The sequence below is a fragment of the Embiotoca jacksoni genome, unplaced genomic scaffold, assembly GCF_022577435.1.
Source record: "Embiotoca jacksoni isolate LCO1_2020_lvr unplaced genomic scaffold, fEmbJac1.0.p SCAF_16, whole genome shotgun sequence".
In the NCBI taxonomy this organism is placed as follows: domain Eukaryota; kingdom Metazoa; phylum Chordata; class Actinopteri; family Embiotocidae; genus Embiotoca; species Embiotoca jacksoni.
This window is the reverse complement of record NW_027185296.1, coordinates 10,618,773-10,635,896: the sequence shown is the minus strand read 5'-3', so window position 1 is coordinate 10,635,896 and position 17,124 is coordinate 10,618,773. Positions and strand designations below refer to the sequence as shown.

Here is a 17,124-nt window from a genome sequence, read left to right as displayed (position 1 = left end):
TCTCCCCCTCATGAGAAGTGAGGGATGTGGTTCTCTGCATGTCCCCAGTTTCTCTTGCTGTGCTGGATGTGTGTTTGAGCTGTCATCGGGCTACTGTTGCTGATGGACAGGGTCTGCATGGCTCTGCTTTGCTTCACGTGGACTGTCTTTGACTGTGTCTCTGCTGGAGGTGTCGTGGGGCCAGTATCAAACTCTGTTTCCACTTCAGCAGTTCTTGCAGGAACTGTCTTCAAAAGGCTGATCGTAGAAAGTGTATCATCCATCTTTGGTCACTGTTGTATTGTTTGTGTGGACAGAAATAGAGAATTTTAAAATGCTGCCAATGTTTTTAAGTTCTGTCTCTATATAGATGGTAATTATTTGCAGATTACATTTAAAAGGCTGCAAAGTTGTAACTAATATGATTAAACTCCAATAAATTGCAGTGTTTGACTGATTTCACGATGAGGAAGATGGGCTTTGGTGCTACTGACCAGCAGAGGGCGGCAGTAATCCATTATTCAAACAAACTCATTTTGAGACAAAAAACATTTCTAAGCTGCTGAAATATTGCCATTTTCTGCTTTTCTCTCTGGACTCCATTTATTATTCTGATTTTGTTGACCTTTACAGTGAAGCAATATTTTGAATCCATGGATATGATTTTGTTATTTACCTCTAATCCCAGGAGCCGAAGTATTTCCCATCACAGCTACAGAATATTAACAGTCAACCACTATTACTCAAGTGCTGTAATACGGATCACATCATTTACAGTACCCACTCTGGCATGATATTCAAATGCGGCTATTAAAATGTAATCCAGTGAACCATTACCTCAGCAGTAGCACTTTACCCAGGATCGCTGCGATGTTGTGAATATTTTTAAATCTCGCTTGTACCTCAGTGAAACTCTGCCAAACACCAGAAACAAACGGCTCCTCACATGTGACGCCAGCAGCATGACTTCAATGCTGGCTCCCACATTTTTAGGAGGCAGTAAAATGCAGAGAAGCACATGTTGGTACAGCGCGAGGAGGAAATTGCTTCCTTGTAGTGTAAGCGAACAGGTTTTTCTACGGACTGGGAAAGAAGTGTGCATGTGTGCAAGTGTGAATTTGTGTGCGTGTTAATGAACTTGCTAATTACTATCAAAAGGAAAAAAAGGCATCTCAAATCCCGTTTGTTCACACAGAGCAGCAGTGGGTTCTCTGTTTGCTTTCTTCTGGGTGACACATTGTTCACTTTCCCACAAGGTCACCTCAGTCCAAGGCCAGTGGGACCAACATCTGAACCTCATGAAGAGTCCATTCAGCCTGTTTTTTTATGGCTCACACAAACATTAGTTTGCTTTCACAATTCTTGGATTATCTTTTTTCAGATTTAATGCAGCGCTGGGCTGCACGCCAGAAAAAAACTGCGTTTATTGTTTGATTATTTCTCCTCGAGGGACGTGGGGAAAATTGTGTACAGTAACGTATGGACTAAATTATTTGTGCAACAGAGAGCGGCATTGTTTTGCTTGAGGAATGGTCATGTACTGGTATTTGAGCAGATCAGCGCCGTCCACTGGTTCTCTCAGTGGTCTCTGACGGGTGAGCTGTACTATCCATGGCAGTGTTTGCACAATGAGGTATCAGTGTGAAAAAGGAGCAAACACCATCCCAGCCACACAAGCGCACAACCGCCAACATACTTCCTGACTCTCACTCTCTATTCTGTTGCTGATTTCTTCTTTCTCACAGCATTTCCTTGGGAGTTGACCATAGGTATTTCACTGCCCTGTCCCTCATTCTGTCTGGCTGACCCTCATCCCCCCCGCCAACCCCGTCCCCACTTCCTTTTTTTCTGTACTAATTGTCATCTCAGCTCTCTTTGCTTCTCTGTGGTGTTTTGTACAAAGCAGAGCATCAACTCAGTCAGCCTGTTGCATGCAAAATATTTCTATCAGCACTATTATTTTATTGAGAACTAGAGACATACATTTACAACGTCTAATTATTATGCAATGTTATTGGTAACTTGTTTATTAATCATGATATCTTCTCAATGTGTCGAGTCAAATTTTAGTGCATTTGTTACTGTGTTTTCTTTTATTATTATTGAAATTTTGTTTAAATGTATCCTGATTTTTATGTTCATATAATAACTTAAATTGACTTCAGCATGAGTTTATCTGACAGCTCTTTGTTTTGGTAGAAGAACTTAAATTCTTCTTGCACCTCTCCAGGACTTTCTACCGTTTCGAGGCTGCCTGGGACAGCTCCATGCACAACTCCCTGCTCCTAAACCGAGTCACTCCGTACGGGGAGAAGATCTACATGACCCTCTCGGCTTACTTGGAGGTACAGTACAGTGCCGGCATTCATAAGAGGCATACAAATTTTCTTACAGTATCGGAGGTGGCGTGCGAGTTACTCTGGAGGAACAATGTTGGAAATCGCTCGTCGTTTATCAATTGCAGATGGAGAACTGCACGCAGCCGGCAGTCATAACCAAAGATATCTGCATGGTGTTCTACTCCCGGGACACAAAGCTTTCAGCGTCCCGTTCAATCCGCAACCTTTTTGGTACTGGGAGCCTGAGAGCAGCAGATGGGTGAGAGCACTATTAAGCTCCTGTATTCTTTCTGTTCATATAAAGTTGAGTATTAAAATGATAAAGAGCCCTCTCTTTCTTCTTTTTCTAGAAACCGTATAACTGGAGTTTATGAGGTCAGCTTATGTCACCTGGCAGATGCAGGAAGCCCAGGTGAGAGTCCAGAAAAATTACCTTTAGCCATGAAGCTCCCCCTTGCAACATGTCTAATATCACACCCGTCCACCTCCAGGGATGCAGAGGAGACGCAGGCGGGTGCTGGACACCTCAGTGGCGTACGTCCGTGGGGAGGAGAACCTGGCTGGATGGAGGCCACGTAGTGACAGCCTCATTCTGGACCACCAGTGGGAGCTGGAGAAGCTCAGCCTCCTCCAAGATGTAGGATGCTCATGTTACTAAGTCACTTAGTTTTATCAACACATCAGGACAGAGGTCACCGTCCCTCATTGGTTGAACCTACATGTAGCCAAGCACATGCCTCAAAATCAGATATTTAATGACAATTGGCTTCAAATCTGTAAATGAGTACAGATATACAGTCATTGGTCCACAATGGTTAATTGGATTCAGCATAGAATTTACTGAACATTTAATATACAATCCACTCATTTATACTAATGTGGTTTCTCTAAGTGTGTTTATATAGAAGGCTTTGAAGCCAAATGGATGTGCCTGCTGTGTTTATCCCACAGTTACCAGCCATTCTCATATGTCCAATAAATAAGTAATTATTTACTTCATAGAGCATTTACTAGGATTTTTCCAACCATTAAAAGATTATCAAAGGAAAACTCTTGAGAAAATACGAGATGATCAAATCTGAATGCTGGGAAGTCTCAGGAACCCTGCAGCACAATTATGAAGTAATTATAATCCTGCACACAGGTTCTGCTTTCATTTTCTCACGTTACCTAAATATAATAAGAGGACTCTATAGTAACAAAATGTTTTCACAAATACATGAAAATAGACATCAGTGGTGTGGCATTAATAGAGACAGGGAAATGTCTGTTTAAGTGCACATATAAAGGGAGCGTTAAAAAGGACCCAGCATCGACCCTTGAAGAACTCCACAGGTCAGTGGACAATCTGAACTTTGTTACCACAATTAATTACAATTAGTAAAATTAGAATAAAGAGCTATAGTCTACCAGATGGCCCAACTCACTGCCTCCCACTATCTTAAAAATATTAAGATTTATTTTATTGTATTGTCCTTCTGTGGCAAACCAGACTAGACTATTAGTCAAATAAACAGTTTTTGTCTAATATTTCCAAAAGACAACTTTCTCTAGGTTTAAAAGAAGGATGTGTTCTGTTGTCAGTGACTGTGATGTTGGTCCCTATTCTCAGGTGGAGAAAACCAAACATTACCTCCTGCTGAGGGAGAAACTGGAGTCCACCCTGCTGATGGGCCAGGAGTGCCTTCAGTCCTGTGTGACGGAGGAGCTGAGTGAGTCTCCTCAACCACCTGAGGGAGACCAGGACGTCGGTTCTGGTTCTGAGATCACCACCGAGAGGCAGAGGGAGCTCGCCGCCAAGGTCAGTCATCGTTAGTTTGGGATTACGTGACATTTTGTTGCCAGAGAAGAGTTGCCTTTCATATATACTGCACATTCCTGTCAATTAGAAATGCACTAGCAGTGCTTTGGTTTTTATGATATTGCAGATATTACTTTTTTGTGTCCAACCGTCTAAACGGACACTTTAAGATGTCTCCTTTTTCCCACACAGTGTTTGCGGCTGCTCACTCACTCCTTTAACAGAGAATACAGTCATGTGTGTGTCAGCGCCAGTGAAAGCAAGGTAGTGCTTTAAAAGACTCCCACCTAAACATATACATGAAGGAAATCTGACTGCTGTTTGCTTATCCAGCATGCACCTGTGTGTTTGTGTGTATTACAGATCTCTGAGATGTCTGTCACAATGCTAAGAGACTCCACTTCAATCTCTGCTCTCAACACAATCACACCCTCCTCAACATGCCCCTCACTGGTTGAGGGCTGCTATAGCAACGCTGAATTAAGGTCAGTCCAAAGACTTATGTATGTACAATGTGTTGTTTACGCTGTGATGCATTAATTGTTATCCCTGGTAGCCGCTGTAACCTTTGTCGTGTGTGGTTTTGAACTTGTTAAGTCATTTGGCCTCCCACAGTGTCAGGAGCTGCTTTGTTACCCGAGTTTAAAACCTCTTTTTTTTTTGTACTCCAGACCTCCCGCGCCTCGCTCTCGAGCCGTCAGCCCCGGTCCGGAGACACAGCAGGATGCCGAGGCCAAGAAGGCCGTGAATGGAGCCTCAGACACCAAACTTCGGGCCCGCAAATACGTCCCCGACATCCAGGAGATCAGAGTCAGGTGAGTCTGCAGCAACAACTCCAAAAGGTTTCATCACTTTGAGCTGCAAAGACGATCTTCTCTCTACATGTTTGTCTGTATTTTTCAGCCCCATTGTGTCAAAGAAGGGTTACATACATTTCTTGGAGCCACACACCAACGGATGGGTGAAGCGCTACGTTGTTGTGCGGCGGCCATACGTCTACATCTACAACACGGAGAGAGACACTGTGGAGCGGGCCATTCTCAATCTGTCCTTGGCCCAGGTGGAGTACAGCGAGGACCAGCAGGCAATGTTGAAGGTTGGTGACCAAACAAACTCCAAACTCCCTTTTCTCGCTCCCACATTAAAACATCAGGGGCCGTTTTCACAAACATTCTTAGAATCCTCTCAGAGAGCTCTTTATTTATCCTGAAAAGGTTTAGCTTGGAGAGTGATTTGGGAAACATCTCAGAGCAACACTGAGCAAGGAAAGGACAGAAACCCTAATCTAAGCGAGGAGGCGTGGTTGACCCTGTTGTAGGTATGATATAACTGTGTGCCAAAATGAGGCTGTGAAAATGTGTTTTTGTTTGTGTGATCACTGCTGATGAAGATTGTAACAGATTCAAGTCATTTTTCAGGTCACCAAATATCTTGTGCTTGTGTTGAGTGGGAGAAGTGAGCGTCTCAAATGACATCGACCGCAAACATCATCCCTGCACGATATCATCTGTGGCGCTTTTAATGTGCCGTCATTCATTGAAGGATATTTCTCTTACCTCGCTGTATTTTGGCAGTTTTCTCTGCTCTCTTAAGAGTTAAGATGTTTGTGAATTCCTTTTATATAAAGACCTACTTCTTAGAAAACGTCACAACACTTGACTGGTAGGAACTTTTATTCCGAGGAATCTTTGTGAATACGACGCCTGGACTGCTGTAATAAACTTTTGTGTCTCTTTCAACAGACCCCAAACACATTCGCCGTGTGTACAGAACATCGTGGGATATTACTCCAAGCCACCAACGACAAGGAGATGCACGACTGGCTGTACGCGTTCAATCCTCTCCTCGCTGGAACGATCAGGTGAGCCGTCTTTGTACACAAAAATACTTCCATAGACGTAAGTCAAAAAAAAATAAAAAGCTGTGTATTTGATATTCACCTTCTCGCCTGCCCTCTCAGGTCAAAGCTGTCGAGAAGACGAGCTGGACAGATGAGGATGTGAAACGAGACTCTGAACAAATCTCATGAGCGAAAGATGAACGTAAAGACTTCAGATGTAAATAGATCCTTGTCCTTAACCCGTTCCTTGTGCTGAGCCCCGTTCCCACCACCACAGTCACCAACAACCATCTCTCCCCTGTACGTTTTCAGTTTATCACTAGTGTCCTCAGCACCCACTGTAAAGAGCCCATCTCGTGTCAGGCCTTTGCTGCGGTGTGAGTCTCTTAGTCTGAAGAAACTCCTCAAAGATCCGTCACCGTACTGTACCGGAGTTTATTCATAGCTGGAGGGTTGAAGAAAAATGGAGGGAGTAGCAACAGTTTCTTATGTCAGATTACATACGTATGGTAATGTACTGTAGTTGTTGTCAGTGACACATTGAGCCTTATACATTTATTCCTTAAAAAAAAAATTTAAAAAAAAAATGCAGTGACACGTGTCTTTACATAGAGCGGACGTGTCAGTGAGGATCACACCGCTACATTTGCATCAGTAAATAGAAAAACATGCAGATTCTTCTCTACTCTACTCTACAGCTATATATACGGTGTTTAAACTGGTTTGCATACAGCAAGAAAATACACGCTAAAATAATTAAAAAAAACAACAACAGTCGAGCGTCTCTCTTTAGAATATTTCTCTCTTCTTTCTGGTCTATTAAATCCTGACAGTGAATAATCTGCCTCCTCTTCTGAAAACTTCTTCGAAACCTTAGCACACACAGCCGGGCGAGGGAACGGCATATCATCGTAAACTTCATGTTCTCGTGGCTTTTTGGTTAAACCCATGTCACTTTAGCTACTTGTAGGAGCACTGAAGGGTACAGTAAGTAAACAAATATCATGGCATTAACTCTCCCAGTTTGATCTCCTTCTCGACCTGCGTTTTATTTGTTTTCAAATGTGATATATTTAGATATTTAACAGTTTTATTATTTATTTCTGCATGTATTTATTTACAAAGACATTTATATTTCTAAAGTAGTAGTACAGTGCAATTTCTGCACACTGCACTTTTTAATGAGTTCCTTAAATATTTGAATAATACAACCTTGTCCCCGCGCAGTTAATTCTACTGAAATAATTTCATAACTTAATAATGAACATTGGCTGGTTTCTCTGCTCTGAACATTACTTGAATACTACAGTCCCCTTTAAGATTAGGATAGTCGCACCTTTGACCTTTAACCCCACTAACTTGCGTCTAAAAAGGTCAGGACATTGCTAGGTAGGTAACATTAAGGTGGTCTGTCCGCTCAGCTACACAGAGCTACCTTGTTAAATCTAAAAGTATAAACTTCTCTTCACAGTACAGAACAGGAAGCTGGTTTTCTGAATGATATGTATATTGATTAAATGTAGTGCCTCTCTTTTCAGTCATACTGTACAAGTATGCCTCTGTTGCTTTGAAACTACATCCTTCATGCTGCTAAAATACTGTTCTGGAAGTGTCTGCAGATCATACCATCACCTTCCTGCTTTTTTATCATTATCACTTTCATACTCAGACAAAAGGTTTCATTTATGGTAATGTTACATTTCTAATATGGCAATCAGATGCCATAAAGTGTGGAATTTCCATAACACAAAGCATACTTAATGTTCATACAATGAAGAACCTCCTTTAACATATCTCAGGATTGTCAGCAAGCATATACGGCTCGATTTGTTAGAGATCGCTTCGAATGAAAAAAAATCAGTCCTGTTGACAAAACTGAAAAAATGTACTCCTCCTCTTGTTTTAATCCCTTCAATTAATCTGGGATGAAAATGCTACTGTGCATGTCGTTGAAGCTTAATGAACCTGCTCAGATTGACAGATACAGTTTGTGAGTTGTTGTGTGAAGTTGGATGGATGAGCACGCCTCAGGTCAGCCAGCCTACAGAGCACGCTCAGTGACCGACGGGAAAGTTACACGTATGAAAGGACCGCATCTCAAAGCACTACAGCTGTACAAATAGGATTTATTCTCCATCTAATGACACAGTGCACTTTAGCAAGGGATTCAAATGTGACACCAGTTCAGTATGTTTTTATTTTTTGCTGCTGATGTAATCCATACAATACCTAATAATCAGCATATTTCCTGAGATTTGAAAAGTATTCTGTGTTGTGGGCATATTTTGAAGTGATCCAGTCGAAACTTCTTACAGCACCACGTGTGGACAAAGAAATCGAATCAAAAATTAAAAGACTCGAGTCTGTTCAAATCTTTTGTTTGTTGTGTAACAATTGGTTGATTAATGTTATGATCAAAAACTTTCTTGTCAGAGACTTTATGTATTTTATCCAGTTCTAGCATCATCATTGAGGGAGCACCATGCTGTACTGTACATTACACTGTCTCAAACACTCATTTGTGTCTCATCTCATTTCCTTTAAAATCCGCTATGTCAAAAAAAAAAAAAAAAAAGTGGGCTCTATGTTGAGATTCTTCCTTGTTTTCATCGGGTCTTTTCATGTGCATCACATTTGAGCCAACCAAAGTTTTGTTGGTGCAGTCACGTGAAGTTCACTCTGAATGTACGTTGATATTTGAAAATACTTATTCTGCTGAAACGGCCGTGTTGACTTCACGTCGTGGTTCCTTACTGATTGTAGGTCGGTTACCATCCGGGAACCATACGGAGGTTGTAGGACATTCCTGTAATAATCTGTCCGCTAATGTATGGGAGGACGATGGTTCACTACGGCCCAGTTAGGCATTGCATCTTGTACAGAGTAATGCTGTAGGTTACTTTGCTGTCACACTTCCACTCTTATTTCAATATCTTCACCGTCATCGCTCTAACAAGATCTACTTTTTCTAAACCCTCCCCTTTGAAAGAATATCATTTACATTTTCGTGCTTTCACATCTGATCTTTATTTTTTTCTGCACTGTTACATTTCTTTTCTTCTTCTTTTTCCTCTTCAAATGATTTTGCATTGTATATAAACATGATTGCTGTGAACAGTGTATTATAAAGTTGCACCCATTTACAAAATCTGAAATGGGCAATAGTTCAGTCAGTGTCTCTGAGTGTTGGAGTTTAGCGTCAAATGTTTGTGTACACTAAACACATTGTCATATATTAAATAAACATGGAAATTATGCAACACAAAGAAATGGGCTCCTCTTCTTTGACCGATCACGTATTTATCATGGAAAACTATAAACAAATACATGAGCTGAGTTCTGGCCAGATATTTGATATATCAGCTGCTGGACGGCATAACTTTTATTTTAGTAGGCTGTCTGATAAAAGCAGACCGAGGATGTTTTTACATTCTCTGAATTGCAGTTTAGTTTCCTAGTTGTTGTCATGGCAGCAGGTTGCCATGTCCACATCAATGACCGCATTTTAGGAATGTTTCTAAAGCGTTACTGTTTATTATAAACGTTCAAAATCCTCATGTATGAGACTCTAAAACACGGTCTGTCAAATTCTTTGACGTTATAAAATTCCTGACTTTCATGATCTTTCAAACCAAGAAGTCTAGAATGGAATATTATGTAATGGGTAAAATAAATGTAAATATTAAAATGGAATGTAAAAATTGTATCACATATTTTAAAAATGAAAATCACAATTTTTAGTTCATTATACATTTATTAATTCTCTATGGCAAAATTTTCACTCACAAATGTAAATGTAAAATCTCCCCCAACTTCACCGGATTTTTGAGTGAATTTAAAGATTATGTTTAAGACTCTCAAACGGATTAATACTGAGAGAAGCAACAAAACTGTCCTACTGTATGAGGAAATTCTTGAAGAAGAATAATATGCTATTTTTATGTCTTTTTCTCCTATGATATCTTTGCATCAAGGGAATTTAGGTATTTAAATCCATCTATATTTATTTATCTTTAACTTTTATTATTTGTTATTCTACTGTCCTATTATTTCCACGTTGCTTGTATACACTGTAAATGTACATCTTGTTCAATAAAGTTCTCTTAAAAAAAAAAAAAAAGAAAAAAAAGAAAAAAAAAAAAAAGAAGAAACAACGACCGGGAAGCGAGCTGATGATTGACACGTACAGCAGTAAATCCCTTCTGGACATCTTCACATCAATTTACAAGGTCAGACAGCGAGCCGAGACCGTCAGCCGGCCGTCTCACACGGACTCAGACTCACACTCAACCTGAAAGCACTTGAAATGTAATCTCAGTGGCGAATATAGTCCGCTAAACAAGCCAGCTTGAACTGGAGCCAGCAGGTGTTCCCACGTGTTTTCTGCAGTAAGTCAGCGTCCGCTCGGTCAGCTGTGAGCTGGCAGACGACGTCTCTGCACCGGTTTCATGTCACGGTTAGAACTTGTGAATGATCGGTCCGTGTGGTCGGTACCAGGAAGCTGCCGGCTGGCCGAGTTGATACGTGACAGCCCGGATGGAGAGGAAGACACCGAGGACACGCTGGACCACGTCAACACTAATTGTTGGCTTCCAGCGTGTCATAACTCTCCGCGCACGTGATTCTCAATAACGCATTATGACATAAAACCATGATGAGAATAGTCATTATTGATGTAAGTAGCTGACACCGGAACCGGCCCATCACTGTTTTACTTTCAGTTCCTCTCACTGCTGTGGAAACGTGTGACCAGCTCAAACAACACAAGCCTCTCTGTCTGATCACGAATCCAGTGGACTCAGGACTGACTGCTGTTTTTTCACCTGACTGTAATTGATCTAAACAGACATCCTGATAGTCATCTTATTTTTCCTTAAGGAGTATCATGGCCCACAAAGGTGATGACGTCCCCTTGGTAACGGGTCACACCTTCACTGACCACACCTTCCATCACTATTCAGAGATGAACGTGGACAGGTACGGAGATTCGGTCACATTTCATCTGTCAAATGAGCAGCGTGGATGCAGCATCGGTTGATCGATTGTTGATCGTAAATGCCATTCATGTTTTTGTTTTTTTCATGTACTATAATATGTAGACATAGCGCAATACACCAAATGCGTTTATATACAATGCAGGATCTACATGGATTACAATGCTACTACCCCTCTGGAGCCAGAGGTGATTCAGGCCATTTCTGAGGCCCTGCAGGATGCCTGGGGAAACCCCAGCAGCAACTACATAGCAGGTGAGAAACACTTCATCCCTTCATCATTGTACTGTTATTAATTGGAGCAGGAAATGCAAAGCATGCAGTGTGTGCAGATGAAACTCGTCTGGTGTCTGAGGGCTAATGGCTCTCACGGTCCAACAGTCAACAATGTTGGATTCAAACAACACTTGTGTGGACATCGTTTGTATTTGTAGGTGCTAAAGCCAAAGCTGTCATCAATCAGTCCAGACAGAACGTGGCAAGAATGGTCGGAGGTAAAGCCGAGGACATCGTTTTCACTTCCGGTGGAACAGAGGTAACCGCTGCTCCCTTCTGCTTTTGAAAACCTACAACAATATTAGTAGTGTTGTGTTGTAAAAAAGATTTCGTACGCAATTTGCACTTTCATGCACGCAACTGTGTTTCAGGCCAATAACCTGGTGCTGCACACGGCCGTAGAGCACTTCAGGAAAACCTGCAGGGCTGCGGAACGAGGTGAAGGACGGCAGACCGGACGCACCGGCCTGCCTCACATTATCACCTCTAACGTGGAACATGACTCTGTGAAACTCGCAGCTGAGCACTTACAGATGGACGGAGAGGCAGGTCGGAGGCCTTCCTGTACAGCTTTCACTGATTTAGACCAGGAGGAGATTTTTGGGGGGAGAAAACAATGGCTTTACTAAGGGCAACTAAGCCAACGTAGCTTCCTTATATTAACTGTGTATCTCAACTTGTTTTGTTACAGACGTGACATTTGTGCCCGTGTCGAAGGTGACGGCCCGCGTCGAGGTGGAGGACATCATGGCTGCGGTGCGTCCCAACACTTGTCTCATTTCTATCATGCTGGCCAACAACGAGACAGGAGTCATCATGGTAGGAAGAGACAGCCCGTCAGCCTCCTCCGTGTCCACCTGAAAATGTTTTTATAGTGCTATTAATAGATCAATTTGACTTTTATTATCTTAAAATATGTTAGACTAAAACCCTCTTTTGTTTTAGGACGGTGCTGGTGCCTTTTGGAAACCGTTACGACATCATGTAATAAATAGTTTGGACCTGGGACTCGGCTAGGTTATAAAAATTTCATGAAAATGAGAAGTGACTGTAGTCTCCATTAAACATATTCCCCATAAATTCTGTAAAGGAACTTCAGTAGGAGGATCTGTAGGGACTGATAGGACATGCACTGTTTAAAGACTGAAAAGGTGTGATATTTAAATAAAGTTTATAATTGCTAGTGGACTCTGCTCCAACTGCATTTTGACACTGCAGTCAATTTATACAATGACTTTTCTGAAAAATGCTCAGTTTCTCTGTAATTTAAACTTCCTTTGAATTTCACAGTAAGACATAAAACAAAGTATGAAGCCAATTATTAGAATAACGTGTTGATTAGAAAATCTGGTTTAGTATCATTTTCAAAGCTATTGAATATTTAACAGTAGAATTTCTGCGTGTCCCTGAACGCCTCATTTGACTGCAATTCCGACCAATTGCGAATTCTACTCTTCCTCCTGAAGCCTCTCAGCCGCTGACGGCAGTCGTTTCAGCTGTTGGACCAATAGTTTGGTGGAGCCGTGACGGTGCGAGATTCTTGACACCGGCAACAGTCTCTTTTAGGTGGAAATGCATGAAACTGGTTCTAGATTAGAAACTGGCACCGGCACCACGTAGGTGGAAAAAGGGGGTTTATGTCTGTTTTCAAAGCAGGAACTGATGCTGATTGTGAGAAGCTATCCGTTATTTCCTTCTCGGTTCCGTACGGTTACATTAGCTGATGTACAACTCCATGTTCTGTTTATAAATTCTTCAATGCAGTTGACCGGTTTGTATGCAGCTCTGTGTACAGTACAGTCACTGTGTATTGTACAGTATACTCTGTGATCCCCGTGTGCTGAAACATCCTCTTGTTGTCAGCCAGTCCAACAGATCTGCCAAAGAGTGAAATCTCTCAACAAGCAGCGCGAGCGGCTCCGGATCCTGCTCCACACCGACGCTGCTCAGGCTCTGGGGAAAGTCCGAGTGGACGCCCGGGAACTGGGAGTGGATTACCTCACCATAGTGGGACACAAGGTGGGGAATCTGTCGCGTAGAAATATCTTAAGAGCAGTTAAAGACGAGGCAGAAAATGTAATCGAGAGGCTCTTATCACATCTCCAGTTCTATGCCCCTCGGATCGGTGCTCTGTATGTGAACGGCCCCGGAGCGAGGACACCACTGCACCCCATGCTGTTCGGAGGAGGTCAGGAGAGGAACTTCAGACCAGGGTAATGAAGCGTTAAGAGTGTTCATGAAGCACTGGCGTCATCAGAGAGCTTCAGATCTAAATATAATTGTCTATTTTCTCTCTTTCTCGGTATTACAGCACTGAAAACACGCCAATGATCGCTGGTCTGGGAAAGGTATGTTTCTACCCCACATACAACGTGTGTTTCTGAAGTTGTGACTACAAAGGTGGATTATTTTCCCCTGATTTATTTCCTGTCAGAGCAGTTTGAAAGCAGAAAAGGATGGTGAGGTATGAGTCAGTTAAAGAGTAGGAGGAAAGAAAAGAAGCTCAGCATGTAACGAGCAGCCTCGGCCTATAACAACATAACTAAGTGTTGGTTCAGGTCTACCCGAGCCAGCCCTAAGTATAGGCTTTATCAAAAAGGAACGTTTTGAGTCTAATCTTAAAGCTAGAGAGGGTTTCTGCTCCTTGAACACAGCTGGGAGCTGGTTGGTTCCACAGGAGATGAGCCTGAAAACTGGAGGCTCTGCCTCCCATTCTACTTCTGGAAACTCTTGGAACCACAAGCAGACCAGCGTACTGAGAGAGAAGTGCTCTGCTAGGATTATATGGTTCTATAAGATCTCTAAGATATGATGGAGCCTGGTCATGTAGGGCTTTGTAAGTCATCAAGAGAATTTTAAATTCTATTCTTGATTTCACAGGAAGCCAGTGAAGAGAAGCTAAAACTGGAGAAATATGATCTCTCTTGCTAAATCCCGTCAGTACTCTTGCTGCAGCATTTTGGATCAGCTGCAGGGTTTTAATGAGTAATTTGGACATCCTAACAGCAAGGAATTACAATAATCTAGCCCAGAAGTAACAAACGCATGAATGAGTTTTTCTGCATCACGCTGAAGAAGGATTTTCCTGATTTTATTAATATTACGTCGATGAAAGAAGGCAGTTCTGGAGATTTGCTTTATATGGTGTCTAAAGGACAAATCCTCATCAAATATGATTCCAAGGTTCCTCACAGTTTTTCTCACATCTCGAGTAACTAAGTGATTACAGAAAGAGTTTCTGAGGTGTTTAGGACCAAGTACAATAACTTCCGTTTTGTCTGAATTTAGAAGCAGGAAGTTTTTGGTCATCCAGGCCTTTATGTCTTTTAGACAGGCTTCAAGTTTTACTAACTGATTTAAACGGCTCTATGACGCTTTAGTAAATTATTCATGAAACATTAATAAAATCATTAGTTACACCTTATTAAATCCTTTATAACAGGTTGACTTATTAGTTTAATTTTCACCCAAATCATTTTTAAAAAGTCATCTTAGTAGTGGTAGTTAAGTCGTTATTTTCCAGTTAGATATTTTCTATTACTTTGATTAAAACTGCAGTGGATTGAGAAAAATAAGAGGAACACCCGATATTATTTTGTTATGCAGCACACAAGCCTGTGATTAATGGTTCTTCTACAAAGCAGATCATGTTTAATGTTCACCAAAATCACGGTGATTTTTAGTCTTTTGGTGGTGGTGTTGAGTTTAGGCAGAGAAAGTATTAAGGGGTCCAAAGGGCAAAGAACACATCCCCGACACCACGACAGCACCACGAGCCCGGACTGGTGTCACAGGTCAGGTAAGGCTCATGGATTTGTGATGGTGATACCAAGTTCTGATCTGCAGCCTCAGCAGAAAATGGAGATTCAACAGACCAGGCTCTGATGTCCAGTTTTCAACGGTCCGGTTCTTGTCAGACTTCTGTTCTTGGCTGACGAGTCTTCTGGTGTTGTAGCTCATCCTCCTGTTTCACATGTCGTCCATTGTGAGACGCTTTTCTCCTCACCACAGTTGTAAAGACTGGTTATCCGAGAGTTACTGAGTGGTACAGTTGCACCATTGGTTGGCTAAATGATGTCACTTCCTGTATCTGTTTCCAATTAAAAGCCCTCTAGTGTTTCATACATGTTCAGGCTATTTTTGCTTGTTTTTGACTTTTTCTTGTTTGTTTTTCACACTATTTGGAGTGAACTCTTGTTTGTAAAAATCCCAGGAGGTCAGCAGTTTCAAAAAATAGTCAGAGCAGCTTATCTGGCAACAACAATCAAAGTCACCAAATTTCCATTCTGATGTTGAACATAAAGTGAAGCTCCTGACCGTAACTGCAGGATTTTATGCACTGCTCTGCTGCCACATGAAAAAGCAGGTGTAAAGGTTCCTAATAAAGTGCTCAGTAAGTGCAACTGCAACATTTCTGTCAAAAAGTTCATTTAAACACCTAAATTAACTTTATAGTTACTGATTTATGTGTGTGTTTTAGGCTGCAGAACTGGTGACCTCTAATCTGTCAGATTATGAGAGTCATATGCGAAGTACGAAACTTTACCTGGAAGAACGACTGCAGGTAAAATGTTTTCCATCAGATATTAAATAATACAACATGATAACCATAAGGCAGTTTTAAATTGTAGTTACCAGGGATTTTACCATCATGCGTGTGTTTCCGTCCTCAGGCCGTCTTCCAAGACAAGATCCACTTCAACAGCCACTACCCCGGCTGCGACATCCTCCCTAATACGTGTAACGTGTCCATCCTGGGCCCGGCATTACAAGGTGACGTCATGACTCGTCCGTCTCCGTCCTATGTCTGTTTTGGCCCGCGAGTCCAAACAGTGTCCTCTAACCCTACACCAATGCTTGTCAGAGGCAGTTCATGACCTGTTTGTAAACTACAAAGGCTCTGAATGATTAATCCCTCTCTCTGCCGCTGCAGGCTGGAGGGTATTGTCCACCTGCAGGAGGCTGCTGGCCAGCGTCGGCGCCGCCTGCCACTCAGACAGTGGAAACAGGTAAAACAGTCCCTCTTTTCACCTGTTGCGCTTTTGTCCGCACACCTTATTGTTTTTGCAGTTATGTAACTCCCCCTGCACTGCGCTGCACATGTCCGCCAGGCCGTCCCACATCCTGCTGAGCTGCGGCGTCCCCTCGGAGGTGGCGGCGAACGCGTTGCGGTTGAGCGTGGGCAGGGCGACGAGCAGAGCAGATGTGGATGCAGTCGTGGAGGACCTGAGGGAGACGGTGCAGCTGCTGGAAGACATGAACTGATGGCTCTCATCTGCACGGTCAAGTTTATGGATGTGCAGAAGTAAACATGCACCGTGTGTTTTATTGTTACATTAACTTATCATGTAAAATGGATAAAATATTTCATATAAATAATAAAAGGCCCGGATGGGTGATGTTATGGAGACACGAATGCACTCAGCTTCCATCACGTCATGTGAGTAGCTAATCAGCTAATTGGACTCTGGGAGACATGTATGAGTGTTATTGTAATAAAATATTTACATACATTTTTAATATTTTCTCTACCATAAAGTATTTTTTTAAGTAGTATTTTTTTTAAATATAATAGCCCACATATGTACCCGCTGTTCAGTCATCCCCACTCCGATTAATTTTGAAAATAGTTGTAAAAAGTAACACTTGTTGTAATCCAGAATGTCTTGGCTCTGACTTCTCCCATTACTTAAGTTTCCGTGCTGCCTCAGCTCCCCCATCTCCAGTGAAGCGTAGGTGCGCGTGCCAACATATGGTCAGTGCCACACAAAGAGAGAGCAGGAGGCCACGAGCGCTGCGCCTCCACCCGTCTTTCATTACCTTTCTATCTCGCCGGCTCTGACCCCCTCCTCTCTCCCCGGCAGCCATGCTGGCCAGCTGGCTGATGCTCAGGTG

The 17,124-nt window shown here is 42.2% G+C and overlaps 2 protein-coding genes across 18 annotated transcripts in view; both read left to right on the top strand.

Annotated features, from left to right (window-relative positions):
• The window catches only part of kif1aa (kinesin family member 1Aa), a 39,805-nt gene extending 30,576 nt beyond the window's left edge, over nucleotides 1–9,229 (top strand). For 10 of the 15 annotated variants that reach the window (XM_069150899.1, XM_069150894.1, XM_069150890.1 and 7 more), the window contains 11 exons: nucleotides 2,210–2,324; nucleotides 2,444–2,577; nucleotides 2,669–2,730; nucleotides 2,810–2,955; nucleotides 3,931–4,119; nucleotides 4,312–4,383; nucleotides 4,483–4,604; nucleotides 4,791–4,934; nucleotides 5,023–5,215; nucleotides 5,862–5,980; nucleotides 6,080–9,229. In XM_069150899.1, coding sequence (XP_069007000.1) covers nucleotides 2,210–2,324; nucleotides 2,444–2,577; nucleotides 2,669–2,730; nucleotides 2,810–2,955; nucleotides 3,931–4,119; nucleotides 4,312–4,383; nucleotides 4,483–4,604; nucleotides 4,791–4,934; nucleotides 5,023–5,215; nucleotides 5,862–5,980; nucleotides 6,080–6,122 — 1,339 coding nt within the window. In that variant the 3' untranslated portion in view covers nucleotides 6,123–9,229. Of the gene's footprint in view, nucleotides 1–1,724; nucleotides 1,749–2,209; nucleotides 2,325–2,443; nucleotides 2,578–2,668; nucleotides 2,731–2,809; nucleotides 2,956–3,930; nucleotides 4,120–4,311; nucleotides 4,384–4,482; nucleotides 4,605–4,790; nucleotides 4,935–5,022; nucleotides 5,216–5,861; nucleotides 5,981–6,079 lie in introns of all 15 variants that reach the window. The other 5 variants (XM_069150898.1, XM_069150891.1, XM_069150889.1 and 2 more) reach the window with 1 other exon arrangement.
• Nucleotides 9,230–10,099: 870 nt separating this feature from the next.
• scly (selenocysteine lyase) lies at nucleotides 10,100–16,952 on the top strand. Of its 3 annotated transcripts, none has more exons than XM_069150886.1 (13): nucleotides 10,100–10,634; nucleotides 10,838–10,936; nucleotides 11,099–11,208; nucleotides 11,388–11,488; nucleotides 11,601–11,778; nucleotides 11,921–12,048; nucleotides 13,093–13,248; nucleotides 13,336–13,442; nucleotides 13,541–13,577; nucleotides 15,710–15,793; nucleotides 15,903–16,002; nucleotides 16,163–16,238; nucleotides 16,341–16,952. In XM_069150886.1, coding segments are annotated over exons 1-13 (1,332 nt in total). In that variant the 5' UTR covers nucleotides 10,100–10,632; the 3' UTR covers nucleotides 16,495–16,952. The 3 variants fall into 3 exon arrangements, with proteins under 3 accessions (XP_069006987.1, XP_069006989.1, XP_069006988.1); XM_069150888.1 differs by having other exon boundaries at nucleotides 10,100–10,188; nucleotides 16,341–16,951; XM_069150887.1 differs by having other exon boundaries at nucleotides 10,100–10,936.
• Nucleotides 16,953–17,124: the final 172 nt, after the last annotated feature.

Coding starts and splice junctions, on each gene's coding strand:
- scly (XM_069150886.1), top strand. Junction 10,937..11,098: donor TCAGAGATGAACGTGGACAG/GTACGGAGATTC, acceptor TATACAATGCAG/GATCTACATGGATTACAATG. Junction 12,049..13,092: donor ACGAGACAGGAGTCATCATG/GTAGGAAGAGAC, acceptor TCTTGTTGTCAG/CCAGTCCAACAGATCTGCCA.